The 24424-nt window shown below is 44.0% G+C and overlaps 1 protein-coding gene across 1 annotated transcript; it reads left to right on the forward strand.

The window, feature by feature from the left end:
* Positions 1-8811: 8811 nt before the first annotated feature.
* On the forward strand, positions 8812-23990 carry ICOSLG (inducible T cell costimulator ligand). The gene is made up of 7 exons (XM_063344481.1): positions 8812-9153; positions 12495-12535; positions 14507-14869; positions 15365-15649; positions 17294-17467; positions 18574-18609; positions 21390-23990. Exons 1-7 carry the CDS (start codon positions 9140-9142, stop codon positions 21398-21400), a joined length of 924 nt encoding a protein of 307 aa, XP_063200551.1. The 5' UTR covers positions 8812-9139; the 3' UTR covers positions 21401-23990.
* Positions 23991-24424: the final 434 nt, after the last annotated feature.

Below are 24424 nucleotides of genomic sequence, written 5' to 3' on the forward strand. Positions count from 1 at the left end.
CTGGCTGCGCAGCACGACCACCCAAGTGTCACTGTGTCAGCCCTTTGCCTTTTAGTACTGGTGAGATTGCATCCCACACTTCTGCATTGCCCAAAACAGTGAAGTCCCAGTCTCCTCTAGAATCAGGCTGTAGTACAGATCATGACCAGGTTTGGACAGAGTTCCCAGGCTCTGACGTGCTCACAGCTGGAGGTGGCCATGAGGGCCCCCTGAGGGCTCACGTTGGCTCCGGGAGCTTTTATGAGGTGCAGTCCCCTGCAGAAGTCCATGCCTTTGCTCCCTTGCTTTCCCTGCTCACTGTATGGCCCCAGGTATTGCAGCAACTGCCCCCCTATGCTTTGGACAAATGAGAAAGTTACTCTTGAGCAAGCTGATATATGAACTTGTGGTGCATCAGCTGCTTGGTGAGAATCGCCTGAGAGTGCATTGTCATGTGGCAAAGCTCATCTCCTTTTCACTGCTTTCCGGAGGACTTCAGGGAAGTACCATGAGAACGGTCAGTGTCCATGGGGCAGCTGACACCCTGCCAGTTCACATCTGGCTTTACCTCCGGAAAAGTTACTTCTGTGTCATTAAAGGCAAAAACTCATCTCAACTAACATCAAATTATGGCAGACCATGACTTCTTTTGATAGAGAAGAGCGGGGCCTTCAAAATTTCTCCTTCAGAAATGAAAGTCATGATGAATTATCTCTGAGATTTGTCTAGACAAGGATCATCTTATTGCCTTGACCCACCAAGGAAGCACTTGCCAGCTCTCTGTGATGCAGAGCTTCTTTTCTAAATCTCTATCTATTTCATTCTTTCTTTCTCTCTCAATTTTTCCTACTGAACCTCCACTGCTAAGAAATACATCAGATGACCTCAAAGGGAAAAATAAAGTTGCAACTGATAAGCTGCAAAACAAAACTGAGAAATAAATGGTCACTTGTCTCAATCTGAGCCGTACGAGGTACAGCAGTGTACATTGCTCTACCAAAGCTTGGCTACATTACATCATACAACCATCACTGATGGGAAAAGGACAAAGAGACCATATTGCAATATTAGCTAGAAACGAGTGCAAGAAAAAAAAAGAAGTAGTAAAGCAGTCAGGAGAGCTAGAATTAAAACATTACAAAATATTGCATATATGTAAAGAACGGTGCAAGAAAGTTCAGCACTGGGGGTCAAAGGGAGGCGTTGGAGAGTTGGTCATCAGTTCATGAGCCACGCACTATTGCTTCTTGTTTACTTTCTGGGGCAAGCCCTGCCCTAGTGTGAAGAGAAGAAAGAGGGCTGCACGACAGCACACACAAAACCAGACGGTGTTCTGGTGGGGCAGATCCCCACCTGTACTCACTGGAAGTCTGACAGCTATTGACATGCCTCTAATCGTAATGCTATTCAGTGTATTACACCAATTATGGAATCAGTCTTAATATCCTGACCTCTATATCTCCTGGGCTTTTAGGGGAATTCAGCCAAAACACTCATCAGTCCTACAACTACATTTTCAAAAGCCCGTACGCCACACTGCTCTGTAGCTACACTTCTTATTGCAAGTGGTATCAGAGGGAATTTTTTGAGTCATTTAAGGGCCGGAACAGCTTTTTACGATAAAATGTAACTACAGTTGTCATCAAATCTGCTCCTAGTACTAGTAACATTTTTGATCAAATAATTCAATAAACAACATAAGACATACAGATTTCAGTTCCTGTTCCTCACTACTTGGCACTCATATCACATCCTGTTGTGTTACACAGTTTCCTATTTGACTGTGCTATAAGGAGAAATAAACCTTTTTCTAAATTTTCTAATTCTAAAGACAACATTAAAACATTATTTTAGGTATGTGATGGGCATTGTTTTGGTCTGGACACTAACGTATCCAGGAATATAGTTGTGTTTTTCTTCAAGGAGGAATATTTTCATATCAGATATTGTTTTCCAAAATTTGATAGATTCTTTAGTTCATGGCAATGGCTTATATAGCAGGACAGATGCATGTTTGCTTTCTACTGTAGTATTAAGAATAATGTTTGCTATGCCTGTTGTTCTTAAAATAGCTCTCTATATGGTCCCTTAGGCTGTCAGTCACTACATGAATTTCCAAACTCATGCTTAATATGTTTTGTTATCTCAAATCAGAGCTCATTCATTTTAACAATGTTATATTGACATAATCAAAACCGTAAGCAAGTTACAAATGCATCTATAAAACAACCGACGATATTTTTTCTTTTGCTTTTTAAAATTCTTGATGTCCAGTGAGATATAAAAAACAAATCTTTAATTTGTACAACAAATGCCTGTACTTTTTTTATACTTATGTTCTTAAATTTCAGTCTTGAGTCTTTACATAAGTATATTTGCATTTGAAAATATCTCACCTATCCAGCTATTGCCAAGATGGCTCTTAAGCATTTTCTCTGAACATTTCATTAGCTCTCTTCCCAGTTGATCATGATGATCAGAAACAATGAGAGATCTTAACTGTATGACATTGTATGAATCTAACCTTATTACAGTTTGGGAAGGCTGAGGTTTGAAATTAGTTTTGGTAGGTCCTACATACCTTAGTGTTTTGGTTCTAACAAGAGATCAGTTGCTTTATGCATCATGAACTCCCTCTTCATGATCTCTGTAGAGAGTTTGCCAGTTGTTGGGATCCAGGCTTAGCTGTGACGGGTTTTTTTAATTGCTCAGAGGATTTCCAATGTGCTGTGTGTTACATGGAATAAGAAACAGCATGCTGAAGAAGTTGTCCTGGAAATTAACATCTTCCTTTTGGAGAAGGAAAACTTCAGCTGGATGGTCTCAGACAAACCCACTCCTTCTCTTCCAGGCATCAGCATCTGAGTTTATTCTGAGTCTGTTCTTCAGCTGTGCCCGCTCTCTTGCCATTCTTATGGTTAATGTATTAAACCTGGGCAAAAGAAAACAGTCCTTCTCCAGAAGGCATTTCCCACTCCCAAACCTGTAAACTCCATTTCCATAACAGTTTCTTTGATGCATTATCTAGTGTCCTTAACAAATGAGCTTTTACCACTTGGGATCAGAGCAAAGCATATCTGGCCGAAATGAAGCTGCGTAAAGGAAGCAGCGGGCAATTCAGACAGCAAGAGCGCTCTTTTGCTTGGGATCGCTCACAACACGGGAGATCCGCACAGGAAAATGTGCACTAAGTAGGAGAGGCTCGAGAGACATTCTCAGCAATTACATACTGTTCTCAACACCTTTTTTTTCAACACACCTACACACATAGTAAGCAGGTAAAAGTATTGCCAAGTTAATCCCTTGCTTTTCTTAACAACAGTAAATCAACTATCTCATTGTGCATGACTAATAAAGAACTGTGAATACCAGTGCTCTTTTCTAACAACACAATTAAATATATCATAGGCCTTTTCCTTCTCTGCGTATAAATAAATCAGTTGCCATCACTGCCATGCACACAGAGCACGTCTTGCCCAAAACTTGTATTTTATAGTGCTACAAGTGTCCTCTTTTGCATGGGGCAGTCTTGAAACTCGGGTGTGAAAACTGATCTTTTTGGCCAATGTCCCAAGTGCCCAGTGTGACGACAAAATGTGAGACAGAGAGCATAGAGAGTGAGCAGACAGACTATTGCTTCCTCTTAGTTCATTCACTTCTGTCAAGTGTATTTCTTGACTGTTCTTTTCCATAGCACCAGGCCAAGCTCACCACCTCAAAGGGTCTTCTCAGAATCATGAAACATTTTATTTGGAATCACGTCTTTTCCCTTATTTCATCACCAGTCTGTTCTCAGCAGTCAGCATTGCTGCATTACTCCAGATGCCTCAACTAGTTAAGGAAGCTATTTGCTTTTGTGCTAACTGTTCTCCCCTCATCCACTATTTTTAAGATGCAATGTCTCTCTTCTATTTGCTACTTCTGCTAGCTTCTCTGCAGACAGAGAAAAGTGTTTGAAAAGTGTGGTAAAATCATACGTGCCTCATAACTTCTTTTGCTCTTTACCCATACATAAAATTGCAGAAGTGGCCAGAGCTGCTGTGATTTTTCTCTTGACCTTTTTCTCAGTTGCAAGTCATACTTTACTACCTTTAGTGTCATGCACTGGAGTCTCCACGATCCCTATTCTAGTTGAGTACGATTTTGCTCATCTGGCATTAGTATGCTCAATACAGACTGCTCTTCTACAGCAGCAGAGATCTGCTGTTTGAAGTGTTACTTCTTAATGTTTTCCAAGAAGAAAGGAGGATTATGATCCTTAAGGCAGTGTTCAGTACCTTTTGTAAGGCTATTTTTGATTGCTCTACCACTTTACATTATTTGGATTATGCCTTTTGCCTCCTTTTTCTAATATTGGATTAATTTACCTGCTTTGTGACTCCTTTTAGTCTTTCTACTAATTTCTGCTCCTTCTTCTGCTATATCTTCCGTGCAGGTGACGTACCAAGAGGCAAACAAATTGCTTTGCGGTTGTTTAATTAGGTGTTAGTTTAGGTGTCTAGTGCACCAGCCAAACACAACAGAAAGCATAGAAGCACCATAACCCACGCTGGGTAGGCTGTACTATTTCACTTGATTGCTTTATGTTGAAGATCGGCGATCAGAGTTTGCTTTTTTTCCTCCACTACAATCTCATTTGCAGGTGTTTTCCACTCTTTTGATTACACCCTGATATGCAATGCACCAGAGTGCTTCTCTGCTTGTGACCCTTTTCCTGGCAATCATCTCATGAACTAGTAGTGCTGCAGGCACCGAGAGATTGATTAGCTTTTTGGTAGGGACCCTGTGCACTAAAAACATTATTAAGAAGTACATGCTAGCTAATTTTTACATAGTCTTCCACCATTTAAATTTTTATCAGGATGACTTTAAAGCTTTTTATCCCAGAATTTATTTGATGAAAACATATATTCCGTCGTCTTGTAGACTCTGATGTTTCTATTGTACCTGAATTTAGCACTGATTTCTCCCCTTATAGAGAATGAACACTGTCCAATTAATGCCAGAGGGGGAGTACCTGTTAATAGCAGGGTACTATTTATTGTTTCTGACTTAAGATGAAGCCACAATTAGGCTTGTGGTCAGCTGTTGGTTTTCCAAATACTTCTTCTGGTCCTGTGAAAATAGCTGCAGATTTTTATTTTTCTGTATTCTAGGGTAAGCCCCCCAAACCTAGTGTACGTAATATCACTTCAAGGATTTTCTAAGTAAAGTTATTCTCCCGTTGCAAGCAGTACGTGAGCTGGATTGTTTTGCCCAGCTGGACAATGTACCTGTTTAAAATGCACTACATGAAAGCTCAAGTAGTCCCTACTCCAGGTACTCCCTTTTTAATGTGTTGTCTTTAACTGTGTCTCCATTTTCTGTTGCAAATTTGCTATGCCTTCATCACATATTTGTCTCTTAAGTTTGGATGTTATCTTATTGCCTCCTGGTTTGTCTCGGCACGTTCGTGCACGATGGGGAGAGGTTCAGTGTAGGCAACCAGCTGGTGATCATACCTCTCTTTCGGTTTTGTCACCGTGTCATTGTGCCCACTGCTACTGACACAGGCGTCTGCTTTTCAAATGGGTGACATGCTCTAGCCACCCTGAAAACTTTTCAGCGTTCAGTTATCCTCCGCTACTAATTTTATGTGCATTTCTTTCATGGCTGTCCTACTCCAAAAATGGTTCAAGTCCTCCACATCACATACAGTTGTGTCACCCATTTTTCAGTTGTCCCCAAAGGTGTTCCATTCGTCTAAGATTTTCTTTTTTTCTATATATGTAGAGAGAGGTATGTCTCTGTTTCACAAAGTCTAGTCAGTCTCTGGATTCTCAATAATTGCATTAATGAGCTTGCCACTGAAGATACGTGTTTTGCAGGTACACCTGATCTCTTTGCATCATACTCATTTGAAAACAATCAGCTCTTTAGCTCTCTGGTATGTAGATCATTTCTCTGTCTCACAGCCCTGAAAAATTAGAATGTTGTTTTCCTTTTTTTTTTTCCACAATTCTTTCCAATGTTTCTAGTTTCAAAGTCCATAGGCAACATATTTGCCACACACAAGCCATAGGAGTTATTTTCTTCTTCTGCCAGCCTTAAATACCTTAGTTTCATTGTGTCAAGAGGCGCAGACACACATAAGAGAGGACATTAACGGTCAACAATAAGTTTATTTTACAAACTTTAGGAGCTCAGCTGCCTCTGCCTGTCTCTCACGCTGAGCCACACACACGTACGCATACGCACACAGGAGGAGGGACCAAATGGATTGTCTTTGAGCCACTTCTATGTCTCAAACGGAGAGCGCAGCAGCTACCTAAGATTGCATCTATTTACTAAACTGGAATAGGTTTTGCACTTCAACAACCTTAAACACCTTGATTTTCTGAGCTAAGATCCATCTTTCCTGTTAGAAGCATTGTAATTTTAGAAACCCGATCAGACAGCTTTGCATGTGACTGTCCTATATTGTAGCCTTTTTAACAAAAGAAAACAAATAAATATATGGTTTTGCATTACTAAAACTAGACCTTGGGAAATGAGAACAACTGCTGATAAAAATTTCACAGTATTCTCTGGTAAAAAGGAAGTCTCATCATAACTTTCAGACATGTGGAAGCAGCAGTAGTAACGTTGAACCACATCTTAGTAGTGGCTTTGGTTTATAACTTCGAAGTTCACCCTTCTTTCAGGTGGAGGTTGCACCAGTCAACCTTCAGGGGCGCTCCCCTGCCTGAGTTTTTCTATAGGCATATGGTAATAGGAATGAGGAGCCACATCTTTGATGAAAACTTGTCACATAGGCTTTTCAAACACCCTGCCTATTACTATTCAGCTTATCTTTGATGCGATACTTGCAGGAGAAAGATCACGTCACTGAGGTCTGTATTTTGACCCCAAGCCAAATACCCTGACTTACTGCCCGTAAGTGACGTATTAATAGATCTATGTCTAAAAGAATAAAAATATGTTGCTATTCAGCATAAATAGGAAGAACTACATCAGCTGCAATGATCCTCCACTGCAGCTGCTTCTCATTTTTTGATTGCGTGGAAAGAAATAGGGGAGCACTCCCCAAGGAACATGTTACATCTAATGGCAGTGATTTGGCAGTGAGAGGCTGCTTTTATTAACCACAGGGATGTTCAGTGTGTGCCATAAGAACAGAGCCACTGGCAGAAGAATATCCTATATTTCAAGCCCTCTGAGGAATTCTGCAGGTAGGGACAACTTAGGACCTGCCTAAGGCCGGGCCTTAATGGAATACCATTTGCAAGGCAAATAGAAGACAAAGTTACCTTATAGATTAAAACTCACCAGGGAATTCAGGCAATGCCTGGTGCAGGCAAAGAGGTTTGTATCCGACCTTTCCAAATCCCAAAGAGTCTCACAGCTATAGAGGCACATTTGTCTTTCTTGCTTATTCTGAAATTTCTTTCCACCAAAACTGGGACGCATGTGTAGTAATAGCCTGTTCTTATTCATCGTGTATGAAAAAAGCATGATAAAAACCATTGTAAAGAACATCAGAAGAGTGCGTTCAAACTATGCATTTTAGAAAGAACAAATTTATATCCAGAAGTCTAAAAATTCACCTATAAAGTCAAGCCACAAGCTTTTAAAGTCAGGAAGCTTTTAGCCATGAAGAACTGATTCCATAAAGAACTAATAACAGAACTGTCTGTTATTAAAACAGCACCTAAAATATCAAAAGAGTAGTTCCCAAACTAGGACACTCCATCAGGAAATATTTCAGTGAGAGATGTGAACTGACTGCTGCCAATACCTTCCGAGTCAGCCATAATTCCATACGAATGTTTATCTTCCTTTAAATTTAATGGAAATTTAAGTCTATCCTCCCAAACCAATCACTGATTTGCAGCGTATCAGCGATAACACAGAGAGGCTGAAGTAACGTTGGCTTTGAGACTCAAAACTGAGAGCCCCAACTTCTCCCTGCTGGCTGGCAGCAGAAACAGCATTGAGACCTGCAGGTCTTGCACAACTCTGGAGTTTCTTGCTCATCGTAGACAAAGTAATCGGTATTCACAGGGTGACTCAGAACCAAGATGAAATAAAACATTAACAGGGCTTTTTTAACGACTCTTTTAACGACTGTCACTGTGGCGCGTGTTTGCAGCGCGGCAGTGATGGCCTCGTGGTGTGTGTCACAAACGTTAACGTTGGCGAAGACGACCCAGCTGGGTTGAGATGCCTGAGAGTCAACAAGCCAAAGGCAGCACCTGATAGGGAGCCAGAAACAAAACTGCCGGTGGATGTGAACCACAGCTTTCAAATAGCCAACTACTGCTCCAGCACCCCTTATCAACATGATTCAGAGCTTTTATCTTCTGCATCTTCAGGCGTGGTCACATCAAATCACATTTAGGGCTATTTATGAATTATGCAATGGTAAACCCAACGTCTTTTGAAATGTATTTTGAAACACAACTCAACGATGGAGCCCCTGGCTCCCCGGCAGGCTCTGCAAAGACCCGGGGGTGGGGGTGTCGGGGGGGAGCGTCGCGACCAACGACGGGTTGTGTTACTTTGCCCCCTCCCTTGCACACGCCGAGTGGGGCCATGGGGCCGGTCTCAACCACCCCCCAGGGCCGACAGGATGCTGCCCTCCCCGCGCCATCACAAAAGCCGGTGCCCAGCCCTGGCTCCCCAGGTGCCCCCCCAGCAGCGCCCAGAGCCGGCGGTGACGGGCAACCTCCTCCCGGGAAGCGGGGGGGCGATGGCTTTTCGGGGGTCGGGAGCCTCTGCCAAGCGGTCCCGGCGAGGCTGTTGGAAAGGGCTCAGCGGGGATGGGCGAGTACTCGCCTGACGTCCTCCGCACCGCCGGGACGGGGCCGCGCTCTCTCGAAGCGCAGCGCCCGGCGTGCGGGGACGAAGCGGGAGCGCTGCCGGCGGCCAAGCCCGGGGGAGGGTTTTGCCGGGGGTCGGTGTGCCGGCGGCAAGGCGCCCCGGTTCGTCCAGTGGCAGGGCCGGCCGCGCACGGATTGCGGAAATCCCCGTGGGGAGGAGGCGTGGGAGGGAAAAGGGGAATGGCCTAAACCGGGCGAGCGGCGGGCTCGGTGCGGCACGGCACAGCACGGCACAGCACAGCACAGCACAGCACGGTCCGGCTGGGCTCGGGCAGTCACCCGCCTCCCGCGCCGCTGCCATGGAGCCGCGAAGGTGAGTGGCGACCCGGGGGAAGGGGGAGCTGCCGCCCCCCACGCGTGTCGCTAGGGCGGGGGGGATGCGTGTCACAAACCGGGGCAGACAGACACACACACACACACAGACCGCCCCCTTTAGAAAAATCCGAGCTTCGTTGCAGTGCGGCGGGCAGGAAAAGCTCTGTCGGGGGTGGGCTTCTTAAAGAGAGACGGGGGCGAGAGGCGTTTGCGGGGGGGTTGTCCATCCCCCCCAGCCCCCGGCTCCGGGACAGCGGGTTGCGGCGTTCAACGTGCCCGGCGGCGGCTTTCCCGGCGGGGCGGGAGGCGGGCAGAGAACGGGGAGCGGGGCGGGCGGGTTTTGGAAGGCGCCCGGCGTCGCCCGGCAGCCCACGCAGGGGCTTCCACCTGGCTGTGGTTTGTCACCTACCCCGCCGAAGACTTAAAAATCGGCCTTTTTAAGGAGCCTTCTGGCTCTCGGTGTCAGTGACGGGTCCACCGGTTTTTATTGCCCACTTTAGCGTTGCCTTACGGTAGGCGTTAGAAAAGCTTCGCAGAGATAACCTATTTAGGGCACCTGCTGATGCGAGAAGAGCGATGCCGATACAAGGTCGGGGGACAAAGCAAATCTTGGCAGCGGAGCAAAAGCCCCGACGTTCTTGGAAGCATCGGGACATCTTTTGTCTGGCTAATTTATGCCAGAGCAGCAACATCCCATGACTCTAAAATAAATAGTGCGTGAAAAAGTTGAGATGCTGGTAGGAAGAATGATCTCGTCAGACAAGAATGTATGAAAGAGGAAGTGCAACTTTCTCCCGTTTCACACGACATCTTAAAAAACATATAGAAGGGGAAGGTGTGGGAAAGAAAAGAGGAAAAAAAAATTTTTTTTTTAAAAAGGAGAGAAAGAACCTAAGAAACTAATGCAGCTACGCATGCATTTAGTGGAGCTCACTGCCAGCATGACAGACACAGGAACAGAGTGCACATATAGGGTAAAACGGAGATTTCTCTACAGGCAAGAGCATTCCTCCCTTTTTCCAACAGGAGCTTGGCATTAAAGCTGTTCCAGGGAAACATGGTGGGTTGACACTGCCCCCACACTACACAGCTGCAACCTCCTCTAAGTAAGAGGACGAACATCTCAAGATCTGTCCAACTTTGGCTGTGACATCATTTATTAAAATAAGAAATCAAGACCTGCTTTGTATACACACAGAGGATCATTCCTGGCTGACTAGCTAAATGTTTGTTGGCATCAGTGAATGTCTACCATGGGAAATTCCCTAAAGAGTCCCATAAAGATCAGTCAATTGTTGTTCTCCGTTTAATTCAAATGACTGACTATATCAGTAGTTTCTAACTTGGGCGGGGAACAATAAAACAAACACAGACATGGGATTCAGAACGATAAAGAATTACGTTAAGGTGAGCTTGTCAAGACAGACCTCCGCAAGCCTGGCATAAAAGTGGTGGCTCCTGCACAATATAAAAATACAGCAGAAATGCAATACAAGGACATGTGCAAAAGCCACAAAAAGTCACTGCCAGAGACAGAACAGAGCAGAGCTGCCTCCCTGGAGTGTTTAGATTTGCTTACTCGGGAGACTTACTTTAGGGATGATTGGAGGCTTACTAAAATAAGTATTAGAGCGGAAATGTTCCACACTGGGCATTCACTTAAACTTTTGAAACCTCATCTGTGAAGCCATTTCAAAGGACACAGAAAAGGAAAAGACAGTGTTTTCTTCATATAAAAATAATAGAAGTCAGATTGACTCTTCCCTAAACTTTCTGCAGCTTATCCTCTGGAAATGGGGCTTCAAGTGGAGGTAGATTTTGTGTCAGGAATGTCCTCTGCTTTTTCCATGGGAAGCCAAATATGTTTGGGAAGACCACAGTTTTCCTGGGGGCAGGTGGGAATTAGAGACCCTCCTCCACAGCAGAGGAGAACATGTTGTGCCCAGGCAGCTGGTGGGAGTAAAGCTGAGCAGAAGCAATGCTGTGCCTTGGAGGTGGCAGATGCACCCTGATGTTTGGCCGGACAGGAGCTGTGAGGAAAGGGCAGGAGGCATGAAAGGGTAGAGGGGACGTTGTAAAGCACAGCTGATAGAGAAAAGTGAGGTGAGAAATGACTGCTGGGGGAATGAGCTTAGATTAGAGCTTGGAGGAAGGAGGGTCAGGCAGGGCAGGGTTTGTTTGGAGGGAAAAAAGCGAGCAGTCTGGGTGGGAGACCCTGAGACTTGCTTCTGGATGGACACGGGCTTCTGGGGGCACCTCTCCCTCATTGCCCCAGCCCTTGGCTCAGCGTTGGACCTGGCTGAGGGCTGAGAACAACTGGGGAAGGGAACCAGCTGCACCCAGGTAGTGTGGCCTCACAGCCCTTCTTGCTTGCAAAAGCGAGCTGGGGAAACTGGGGATGAGCAGGTGCTCGTGTCCCTCTACCCATCCAGCGGCTCAGCTTTGCAACCTTATTTTACCTGGGGCAGTATCAAGGTGGGCAACTGCAGCCGCACAGCTCCCATTCCAAAACCTTTCCAGTGTCTGTCTTTCCTTTCCCACAGAGGTCTGGAGGAAGGGGAGCACAATGTATAGCTAGGCAGGGTGGTGAAAGGCTATTTTAAAGTAACTCTTCGGAAAGTGCTGCACACTTATCTTTCTCAAAGCCCTGTGAGATGAGAGTTAAATCACCTGGACCTTGTAGATAGGTTAAACTGGGGTTTCCTATAGCATCCAGCAGATGTAACTCCCTTGGGAAACTCCCGTATAGATTTGCCCCTCCGGAGCCATCAAACACGCTGAATTCTTTCCAGCAAAACCTTTGCACAGCTCCCTGCTATCAGCACGTTTCCTGTTTACACATTTTTACTAAGCGCAAAAACCGGTGGGCAGCATGGTCAGCTGCGTGCCGTCCTTTAAGCAGATAAATCGCAACTCATTGATTTCAGCAAAAAAGTGGGGTGCAGGGGTTTTAGCTGGATTTTGGCCTGTGCAGCCACACTCCTTCCCAGGGACCCAGGTATCTTCCAGGGTCTCTTTGTCAGTGAGTCTGTACAGTTCGTTTTTCACAAGAAAGACAGGCACAACACCAGCTTCATGCCTTCTGCTCTGATTCCAATATTAGTGCGTTTTACTGCTATTCGTGGCCTTGGCCACCCACCCACAGAGTTATGTCGTTTGAACAGAAGTTTTGCAGCTGTCAAAAATGCAAATACTTAAATGGGACACTACATAATAGTAGTACCTAATTTACTTACTTCTGCCACTATACTGAAACAACCGATATTAGGTTTATTGCTTAGGTAAACAACAGAGTTGCTAAAGTCTATCATGTAACTCTCGTTTGCTTTTTTATTTTAGCTATGGATTTCTGTTACTGCTCCTTCCTATCCTGAAAGCTGGTAAGTTCAGAACACTTCAGTTAAAAATGAAGCTTCTCTTCTTTAACATGTACCCAAGTACACAGAGTATTTGTAATACATACAATATAAACATCGGTGTGTTTTCAGCAAGACACTTAACAATTCCTCAGTGGGACATGCATCAGGGAAAGAGGAAAAATCAGTTTCTACCCATTTCAGTACAGAGAATAGCAAGGGACCTTATGGATGCTCTTGCTTAGATTGTTCTGCCTGCTTTACAGACATCCCTGTGTATTTATCTCTGCCAACAAAAGGTCTTAGAAGTGGGGTAGTAAGTGCTGTTGATAAGCAGATCTAACATGCCCGCATAAAGTCCATATTCATATTGTGACTAGAACTACGCATCGCTGTATCAAGTACCCAATATTAGTAATTCTTTTACTACAGTTCCAAAAATCCCCTTCAAAACAAATGTAAGGTTAAAAGGACATCACTTGGTGATACTTAAACGTTTTCAGAGTTGTCTCTTCTCTATTTTTGCTTAATCACTGAGAAGGACATCAACAAAGTCATCAAGAAAAGTCCCCAGCCCCAAAATCAGGATAAACTGTAACAGATTGAGTTTCAACACATGCCAGCTGGCCTTTTCCTAAATAATGCCAGTGATGGAAGTGCCCCCGCCTTTCCAGGGTGTGTTTTTCCTGCTGCTACAAGGGGTTTCCCAAAGTCTGAGCTGCAGCATCTTTGTTGCAGCTCAAGCCCATTACTTCTTCTCTTGCCCAGCAGAGGATAAGGGCCTGGAGAACACACTGCCTTTCTCCCTGCAAGTGCTGTGTTTGCTTCAGTGGTACTTTTAAGTCAGGCTGCCCAACTCGGACATCTAGATGAGCCACTTCTGAATCCAATGCAGCAACACAAAAACACATCCCCCTTTAGCATTGCCACCTCCCTCCCACCTCACCATACACTGTTTTCCACATTACCAAACCCTCGCTTCTGCTGTCTTTCTTTCCCTAATTTGCCCAGCCACATAATCACTTCCCCCAGCTGTAATCTCTCCCACCGAACCCCATGCCTGACACCCCCGCCTCGCCCCCCAGTCTGACATTTACACTGCTTTGGTCTCAGCAACCAGTTGCACCAGAGAGGTTTCGGCTGCTGGGGTGGAGGAGAGGTGGTGGATCCCTCCCAGCAGGGAGGCTGCAGTCAGAGCCACCCTGGCCCGTTCCGAGTAGCTGACCCGCACCCTCTGCATCGCTCGTCAGCCAGCTCATGCCTTCGCCTTGCTCACCAGGAGGACAGACTGCCTTCCTCATGTCTGGAGGCCAGGAAAAGTGCCCTGGAAAGCCAGACACCCCGCTGGCCTACCTCAAAGTGGCTGTGAGAGGTTGTAAATGTCTAATGAACGCATCACTGGAGGTATCTGGGCATGCTGGTTTGCCAGCTGCGTATATTTGTTGAGAGGGTGACACCAGTGGCAGCAATAAAATGTGATTGCTATGACATGACCACTTTGAGAAACACTGGTTTTACTCCCCTTTTTAAATTTTTGGGTGTCAAAATAAAGGTAGCACTCTTTTTCTTAACAGCGTTCCCACTCCTTGTGATTCACCTGGTGTTATTTGGCGTTTTTCTTAATTTAAAAAAAAAATATTATTAAAGCATTAGGACTTGAATATGTGTCTGCAGTTCATCCCAGTCAGTGGGCAAAGTGAAACATGCAGGTATCCATGGGGCTGAGAATGCTTAGACCGATTGGTCCTCAGAGAAAGAAACAAGCAGAAGGCTTTATATTGCAAAAGGTCCGTATGGAAAATGTACAGATAACAGACAGAGAGAGAATCAGCCACCAGTAAGTCAGGAGGTAGGAATGACTATGAGGTGAGCACACTCACCTGCATGTCATAAATACTAATACTGGAGTCCACGTGTGGTAGGATATGCTTGAACAGAATGACGTTTTTTCCAACTAACCTCCCTTTTTTTCCCTCTCTCTCCTTTATCTTGTAGTTATTGCACTGGAGGAGAAGATCATCGTCAGTAAACTTGGAGACAACGCTACACTCAGTTGCATTTATCAAGGAAGAGAACTGCACTTAAAAAATTTACGGGTATATTGGCAAATAGCTGATGATCAAGAAGAGTGTTCGGTTGTACATGCAATGATCTCTGGTCAAGACAACGAAAGTGAACAGTGTATTCACTTTAAAAACCGGACTCAATTATTCTGGGATAGATTGGAAAATGGCGATTTTTCTCTGCTACTGCTAAATGTCAGCCAGAGTGATGAACGTAGGTACAAATGCGTAGTACTGCAGAAAACTGAATATACTAGAGTGATTCACCAGGCAGAAGTCGTTCTCAGTTTAGCAGGTAAGAAATTGTATTATTTGCACATATTTGCCCAAATTCTCGTTCCAGCTTTTCAAATTCATGCCATTTCAATATTGCGTTTAAGCATGGCCTGAACTTTGAAACACACTTCAGCACTTCGCTGAAATGAGGTCTGCTTAATTTAAATGTTACAGATTAGGGAACCTAAAACTGGGAGAATGCCAGTATCAGCTGTTTATCCAGTGTGAGGTTTTTTTCATCTTGATTTTCATTAATGTAAGGGCTCTTGCACATGACTGGGTGGCAGCAGCTTAAGAAGTTGCTTGCTTTCTTTGCATTTGGCTTGAGCCTTCTGCCCTTCCAGTAATTCTCTCAGCTCTCTGGCTTACAAACCAAACCTGCAGGTGTTTCCCTTTCAAGTCAGGAGGGTCGTGTGAAACCCAGAACTTCTGCTTCAGAACCCATGTCAAAATTTTGTCTTTTCAATATGTTTCAACATGTCGATGACTATTTCTTTTTTCTCTTGCTCTCCAGCTAGTTATAGCCAACCAATACTCAGTGGACCAGTAAGAAACGGTGACAGCACTGGAGAGGAGGTGACTTTCAGCTGCAGGTCCGGGAATGGATACCCAAAACCCAATGTCTATTGGATAAATAAAACGGACAACAGCCACCTGCCTCCATCAGAGCTAAAGATCACCCCCCACGCCGATGGGACCTACAGCGTTTTTAGCACACTGAAGGTTAAAGCCACTTCTACCATGCAAATAGAGTGCTCCGTAGAAAATAAAATACTGCAGGAAAATCTATCAGCCAACTGTAAGTCCCTTCTTGCTGCTTCATGTTTTCTAGATAGCAGGAATATCAACCAGTGTGTCTCTGTAGATACGCACTAACGAGGGGTATGCATTAATGCAGTAGTTTCAAAAAGTGTGGAGAAGAACTCAGGTTTTGTTTCAAGCTAGTTAGGCTTAGCTATGGACTTTATGTTTACTTCTTCCACATTGAAGTGAACACCCCATCAAGCGTATTAGGACAACGGCACCAAGAAGCTCTTCTATCTGAAGCAGTCACTGGGCCCTTTGGTTCCTCAGGAACGTGATGACCTGGGGAGTCGGGTTGTTTTTCATGGGGCACTGTACAGCAGGTCCACAATTTCTGAACCCCTACCTGACTGCTTTGCAGCACACACGTTTGCTTTTTATCTGCCTAGTTTAAAATTCTGTTTTCAGTCTTCAAAACTCAATTTAATACCGTGCACTGTTTGAAGTAGGCCTGTAGCAAACAGGTAATGAAAGCCCAATAGAACAATACGCCCAATAGCACAAGTATAATATGCTATTTATTGCCGATATGAGTGATCAATAGTAGAAACAAGTATTTAGCCACTCAACTTTTCACAAAAACAGAACGCTATTTTAAAAAAAAAAGATATAAAAAAACCCCAGTTATAGCTATAGTACCGTTAGTGGATTTCATGATTTCCAAACAGCTGTGTAGAGAAGCTATCTGGAGTGGGAGAGCTTATCTGGAGGTGGCTGTTCAGTCTCATTGCTGTTCCTGCTCTTGCCTCCCACACCTTTCTCTCGCAGGTTTCTCCACCCTGGCGCAAGGAGGTTCGATTGTTTGCATAACTGTAGCTGGATACCCACAGTTAGTTTACCTGAACACACCAAGGAATCACATACTCTGGACTTAATAACACTGAGCCCACAAACATAGCCAAAAAATAGAAGTTCTTTCCAGGAACAAAAATTGTGCACATGAGCAAAAGTGGCACAGTAGAGTGTTTATATGATAGCATACCCTTGCTGCCATCCCAAATTAAAGGAAAACTAGGTAACCTTGTCATTAGTTTCCTAATGGCATTCTGTCGTATTGTATTCTGGGGGAAAAGACCTTCGTCTTACTATTTTTTTTATTGGTTTATAAAAGCACTACCACCATTGAGTAAGAGAGGAGATCTGTAACCTTCAGTTTGCAGCAATTGGTGGGAATTCATCACAACTTCAGAGAAACGGGTTTTCTGAATACTATCAGATTTACATTATAGATTCTGTATTGATTCACTTTCAACTGAGTCTAGATACAAGCTCAAACATACAGTCTCCCAAGGCTGGCAGAAAATAACAACAAAAAAGAGGAAAGAGGGATGCACACAGTATGGTGACAGGGAGGAATAAACTGGGATTGCATTATTGGACAGCGTAAGGTGGAGATGTGCCCTGCTCAGAATGAATCATAGAATGGTTTGTGTTGGAAGGGACCTTAAAAAAATCATCTAGTTCCAATGCCCCTGCCATGGGCAGGGACACCTCCCACTAGACCAGGTTGTGACATGAATAGCACAGATATTTAGTCCCTCAGAATTTTTTTGTGTGTGTGTAAACCGTGGTAAAATGTTTGCTTGGCATGAAATGTGAAAACTTAACCTTATTACATCCTTTTTCTATTTTATTCTAGACACACAGCAGAAGCAAAGCGGTTCTAGCATAGAAAGTAACAAAAACCTGGAAAAAAATGGAAAAGGTGCTCAAGCAGCTAGCATCATTTCCATTGTCATTGTGATAGGTCTTCTAGCTGTTTTTACCTGCTGGCTGTGGAGACGGAGACCCTCTAAACTAGTGTCCTACACAGGTAATGAGGCCCTTCATTTGTATGATCAAATCTGAAGAATTCTTTTTCATTTGGCAAAACATTTAATGTCATCTAGTGCGTTGCTAGAGGGTACGAGTAAGCTGCCTGCACACAACAGCAGGAAATCATGCTGTTATCAAAAACCTGGGGTGCCCTGGGGAGGACACGTAGTGCCCCACGACCTGTTATTCTTTATGATTTTCTGCTAATGTGCCCAAGCCTCACAGGAATTAACTGCTGGATGTGAGAGTAACTCAGATTTTGTGCCTGTTCAGGTCACAGTTTCTCAGCTGCCACCCCTGCAGGCTGTTTCTGGACAGATGGAGGGAACGCTCCTCCGTGGAACAGGACTAGGGTCAGTAACTTGCTCTGCTCAGCACAATCCAAAGCAGAAATCAGACGATAAATCAATCCTGAGAGCTTTAGAGTCACTGGCTAGACAATTAAGAGTTCAAGATCCCACTGGGATCAAGCCGCTATCTACTAACTAGAAAAAATGCATGTCTCACTGTCGCTCCATGCTATACATGCATACACTTCTATTGCTGCATTTGCCTGCATGCAGGACTCTTCAATGTTTGGTGTGACAGAAAAAAAAGATAGCTCTAAAAGACATCTGGTCAATCAGACCAAGTCTGCTGATGTATCCGAGTACTGAGTACGCCACTTTGCAGGTATGCAAGAGCTAGCGTCTAAGAAAAGGGAGCAGGGGCAACCACACTTTTCATGGACAAACCACATTTTCAATCCATGTCCTCCTCCTCATGGCTAGCAAGCCCAGGTGCGTCAGAAAAGAGCAGGAGAAAACAGGATAGTGATCTTGCCCAGCATCTGGAGCAGCTGGGCTAGGAGCCATGTCCTTTCTTCAGAAACAGCCCAAGAATAGCACATGATACTGTCCCAAAACATGCAGCAGAGCTGTTGCTGCAAATCTGTCCTTGCTGAAATGGTGACCTAGATCATAAGCAAACAGAGTATGGACTGCATTTTTCTGTCCAAAGATCATTGAACTCTCAACTTCGGATATTGCTTAAAATTAATCCTGTTTGGCTAAAGACTGTTGTTATTTATCCTACATGCTTAAAACAGTGCATTTATTTCAACAGATGTCCAATCAAATGAAGACAAAGGAGGACTCAACTGTAAGTATTAAAAATATGTTACTGTATTTTTCTCAAGAGTGAGTTAGCTTCACAGCTTCAGTACTCAAGTTCAGTATAAAGCTTTTAGATTAGACTTGATGGATCTTAAAAACTCAAGCATGTAAAGCAGTAGCCTTACTTCTTCTCTCAGCCCTTTCCTTGAGCTCTGGAAGTGCTGCCAAAAGCAGCCTGAGTCTTGGTTCCCAGAAGTTCCTTCAACAGTTCAGGCCAAAGGACACAACAAATCAACAGGGGACACAATGCATACAGGCTGAAGCCACCCTCCCCTCCTGTTCTACAATTATGATAAAGCTCCCGTTGCCATCAAGACAGAGCCAAACTTGGAAAATCTGTTTTAAATGCTGATTTTTCAAGTCTGGACAACAACACTGACCATTTAACACTTCATATAATGTCAGCGCCTATCATCAAATGGTTGTTCGCCACCTTTTTAGGCACTACATCCTAGAAGGTCCTTAGCTGGGATGTAGGAACATCATTTGCTTCACATCTATGAACCTGAGCCTATATACACCCAATTTAAAGAAAATACTAAGCGCTCTCTTTTACTAGAAAAAAAAAAATTATGCAGTTCAGACCTTCAACATGTTCATATTTTTCATAAGCAAGAATGCAATATTGCCAACCAGCTGGTTTAAATATTCATTTATCATTTGGGGGGGGGGAATAAAAACTGGGCAAAAAAAAATACAAGACATATTTGGAAGAACAAACTCAGTACAGGGGACTTGTAAGAATACAGAGAGGGTGAAATATCTGCCTATTTTATATCTCATTTGGTACTTTCTCCTGAAGCAAATTACTGTTGCCTTGGCGTCTCTGCAGAACAGGCAGAAAATACTGCGGTTTCACCAAAACTGTAGCAGTTAAAGCATAGTTTACTGTAGCAGATGTTGTGAACGTACCCAACCCATAACATCAAACAGAAGCAAAATAACCCTTAAAATTAAAAAAGTTTTTCTGGAACTTCTTTGTTGGTCATGCAAACTGGATTAACGGTCAGTTATTTTCCAGAGCCATGATGCAGCCCCAGCCTGATCCGCAACATTTGTATTTGCTAAACATCAACAGGCATTACACTGCTTCCTGCAGAGCATAACGTAGAAAGGAGGATGGATTTTCTCCTTAAGATAAAGACATATTTTCTCCTTCCGTTCCTATGCACTGCATTAACACAACACAAGCGGTTTATTTAAGGTCAACCTTTTCTTCTCTGGACTTACTTATACCAGGCCCTATTTGATTAGATGCTTGGGCTTAGCCCATCAGTAGAGAAAACTCTGTGACATAAACAGGAGTAAATATTTATCTTATATTGAAGGCTGCTGTAGCATGTTTTGTTTATTAACAACAAAACAAAGACACTTGCCTTCCAGACACTATCTTTTCCTTGGCATGTCTCCACACGTTTTGTAGAAGAGGAGGTGGGACAGTAGATTTGGTGGTTCACTGCTATCAGAAACTGTCCCACCTCTGAGGGCTGGTTTCTGCCAACAGAGCCATGCAAGGCACAGAAGGCAGTATCTTTTTAGCATCCCAGTTTGAGGGCAGCTTGGATCGCTACCAGAGAAATGAGAATGGTCTAGGGAATGTGATCTCTGATGAAAGACTGGTTATGTTTAGGCTGGAGAAAGCAAGGCCCATTATGGACAAAATAACAACCCTCTTCAGAGTCCTTAAAGAGGATAGGACAAATTATTTATTATCGTAACTCAGGGGTCACAGCACTTAAGGCACAACAAGCTTAAACAAAGGAGATTTAGGCTAGATGTTCGGAAAAAATGCATTTCTAAGGGTAATGGTAGTTGAGCACTGAGGCAGAGAGTTTTTGCAAGCTGTCAATTCTCCATCTGTCCAGGTTTGTTGCTGTTCTGTTTTTTCTTAATGAAAGAAGAAACCACTATCTTTCAGAAATTGTTTAGAAATAGCTGATACTACCTTGGGGCAAAAGATGGGCTCTTGGAGAAATTAACGTTTCAATGGTCATTTGAGATTTTCAAGCAAGTTGTGTGTGGGTAGATAGGGAGTAAAGCACTAGAGAAGTGCACCCACGTGGACGCTCTGCTACGGCATTTTGCTTTTCAGTACTGATGTAAATATGTTTCTGATTGTATGGGTTTCACTTTACGAAGAAGGTAGGATTGTTTCTTGGGGGGTGGGAATCCTGAATGCTGCAAACCAAAAAGAGCCTACTGAGGCTAGCTTTGCTGTTACAAAGAAAAGAGGTTTGGAAGCTCCAGGGAAGGCAGGCTGTGAAGAAGAGTAACTTCATCCCGGTGGGGTTAGTCTCTCCAGACACCCATTACAGTCAGTGGGGCAGCATGCTCCACTGAGGAGAAATTCAGAGCTTGAGCAATTGCTCCTCCACTGCCTGTAGAGGAGCCTCAGGAAGCTGGTTTCCCTTGACCACGGATAATTTCTGTGCATCTCATTCTCTGAAGTAGCTTAAAACAAACCAAAGGTGGTGCTGACATCCCTTCACAAGAGAGGGGGATGTTCGCAGGAGAGCACTTTTTGCATGTGCCGAAGGAGAGGCACTTCCAGTCTGTGGTACAAGGGCAGAGGGCCCCCAGTGTCTTGGGTATCCAAGGCAGAAGCAGGGATTCACCTCAGCTTGATTCCCTCTCAGCAGCATGAACACACCTTTTCCATAGCTTTGCAGCCTGTTCTACTGGTTACCTATGCAAAACAACTCTAGGACATCATTATTTCTGGGGAATTTTTTTTTTTTCTAAAAGGAAGTTGTTTTGTTTTTACAGCACCTGTCTAACTGGAAAGCCTGACAACAATTTGGGCAGCTGGGGATGTGTCAAGAGAAGCATCACTCCCTATCTCAGTGGCAGCACTGCTTGCATTACAAGTGACAGATTTCTGCAGACTATGCCAAGAGAGATAGCCAAAAAAAGAAAAAAATGCTTCTCCAACACAAGAGACAGCAAAATTTGCTGGATTTCTGTTCCAGCCACTGGCTGTGTCCACACAACAGTTGTGTCACCATGCCAGCCAACCACTTTGGACAGTCCTCTGTGATAGTCTCTCAAGTGCACTGAGCTCTCGCGCTGGGGAAAGCAGTAAGCCTGGGACTTCACTACTCTGTGCCAAAGCGCTGAGAGCTGGTGAGTGCCCAGTCTCCCATCATCAGTTCTGAGGACTTTGTTAGCAGCAAAAGCAACTGCGTTTCAGGAGCGTGGGAAGTTCTTGCTGTGACTCCTTACCCTGATGATGACTACTGAATGCGAAGACAGACAGAAAACTGAAGGACTCTCTGCAAAGTGAGATTTGTGACCTTTTCCACCTTTCTCTCTCTACAGAACGTGCTTTCATTGTCTGGTTTCACCAGCTGCATGACACTGTGTACAGAACTAGGGAGAACGTTTTGACCCAGTCCTCCAAAAATGGGAGTTGCTCTAATGGGGTTAAGCACTGAATGCGTTAACGTAAGGGAACGTGCATTCTTTAAATGCACTTGATATCAACATTTTGGTTTTTTACCAAACATTCTACTGAAAAGGGGACTTCCACTTTTGACAGAAGCCGGTGTGTACTGTGTGAAAGAACAGGCTGTGGAAGCCTGACTGACTAAAAATAGTGGTCTCAGCTATGTTAATGTCAGGTTACCTGGACTTACCCTTTTCAGGATGGAACAAAAACTGTGGTCGAGCTCTGCTTGATTCAGCTGGTCTTTGTTTAAGCACTCCCTTGTGGCTTCCAGGGAGGATTGTAAACTGAAATTTTTTAACTGAACCTCTCCTTGTGTCCTATCCCTCCACCAAAAAAGTGTGCCACTGCCCGTGCCTCACTGGTTCAGCCCCAAGCCAGCCAAGAACAACTGGTTGGAAATAGCAAAGCAGTAAACTTTGCTGATGGTATGAAGTTTTGAAGGAGGAGGAATCTATACTAGCTCTCTTGCCTAGGTGGGGCAGTCTCCCCATCTTATCATGGGAATAGTGGAGATTATGATTTTAAACTGAACCCTGGAAACACCTGGTTTCTCCTGCACCAGTTGCTAGACTAAAATTCTACCATTTCTGTAAGTCACAGCCGTGTTTGTCCTGGCTCTGCAGGGGTGAGGCACTCCAGTGTCAACCGTGAGACAGGGCGTATTTTTCATATCAAGATCAGCTTTCAAATCCCAGAGCCAAGTGAAGATAGATTTTTTTGTTGTTGTCCTGTTTTCCTGCCATGTGGAATCCAGAACGATTTGGCAATAGCACAATTCACTTTTGTTGAAGTGATACCCCGCAAGGAGGCTCAGACTTAGGCAGCTGCGTACCACCGCTGCACCAGGATCTTGCGGGAGGACTGCACAGGATGAGCCTCCATGGCACTTAAGAGAAGGGACAGTTCAGCTCTCATGTGATGCAGTCTAGGCTTACTCACCAATTTGAACAGGATAGGAAAAATCAGTTTTTTGTTGGTCGTTTTTGTTGGTTTTGTTTTGTTTTTTTTTAAAAAAAAAGCCAAGCTGCAACTAAGTAATTAAGCTCGTCTCCTGTTTAGACTGTAAGTAACTGTGTACAATTGTGGTTTTTAAACGACATTTTATCTATTAATGTCAAAAAAGGTATGTTGCGTGTTTGCTAAGCTTCAATGTCTATGAAAAATACTGTTTTATTTATTAGTTTCACTTTTGTCCTCTATTGCCTTCCCATCTACAACTGTAAGATACCCTATCAGGTAGGGCATTTGTCTCACAGCATTTGTCAAATAAGATTACTGAGGTGCCATAAGTTATTTTAAGTGTCAGCCTTTCCTTGTCTTCTCTCCTGCCCATTAATCTAGGTGTTAGATATTTTCTTGAGTCCACATCTAGTCTTCAGTGAACCCTTCCCTAAAGGGAAATTGCTTGAAGAAAGCATGCAATCTTGCAGACACCTTAAGAATGTGAACAATATCTGTGTGGATGCGAAGGGTAACCATTTCCTAGCAGTTCAGCGAGAAGTCCTGCAGACGTGTTTCCTCACTATCTACCACATGAGGCTGTTTAGCTCAGCCTCTTTGGTGCCTCTGTAACTGACAGAAGCCTTTTCTAAAAACAGTTTTCTTCCTTTATGTTCTGCAACTGCAAGAAGCTGTAACTGTTCACAGATGTAAAAGTGACCTAGCAGTTATTTCACAATATGTTGTTAAGCTAATTTAGACTGGTTGGATTTTCTTACTTCTGGGCTACTTCACGGTACATAGTGCACACATCTAAACGCAACAGGCTGCTGTTGCAAAAGCCATGCTTTCAATTGGTTTTGGTTTCCAGCTGGTTTTGAAGGCAAGTAAATCCCAGATGACAGTTGGTTGTTGCCATTCAAATTTTGTAATAAGAGTTTTTGTCATCATGTAACAGGTTTACATTTTAAATAAAACCCATTCGTTCTTCTGGATGTTTGACTAAATCTATCACCGCACGTAAAGACAAGTCACTCCCAAACCATTGCCCCCAGCCAAAGTGGCAGTTTGACTTTCAGCCACATCCCTCAAGGCATACAAGCGCTCCTTTCCAAAGCCCTCCGATGAGGGGAGATCAATGCGACACAGACTTGACAAGCTTTGCTCTATTTTGGCTCGCATAACAAAATACCTTGAACAAAGTCAATGGAACGCAGTAGCCTGAAGGCAGCACCAAGCCTAAGCTGATACATCCTTTTCTCACCCAACTTAACAACCCTTAGCAAAGCAACAGTACAACACACATTCCCGCTTCCAGAACTGACACCTGATCATTGCACTGTCCCAGATCAGTGTTGCACTTGGGCACCAGCCTCCCTCTTTTTGTCTTCATTAAAGGTAGAATCATCTAGGT

The sequence above is a fragment of the Chroicocephalus ridibundus genome, chromosome 1 (genome assembly GCF_963924245.1).
Source record: "Chroicocephalus ridibundus chromosome 1, bChrRid1.1, whole genome shotgun sequence".
In the NCBI taxonomy this organism is placed as follows: domain Eukaryota; kingdom Metazoa; phylum Chordata; class Aves; order Charadriiformes; family Laridae; genus Chroicocephalus; species Chroicocephalus ridibundus.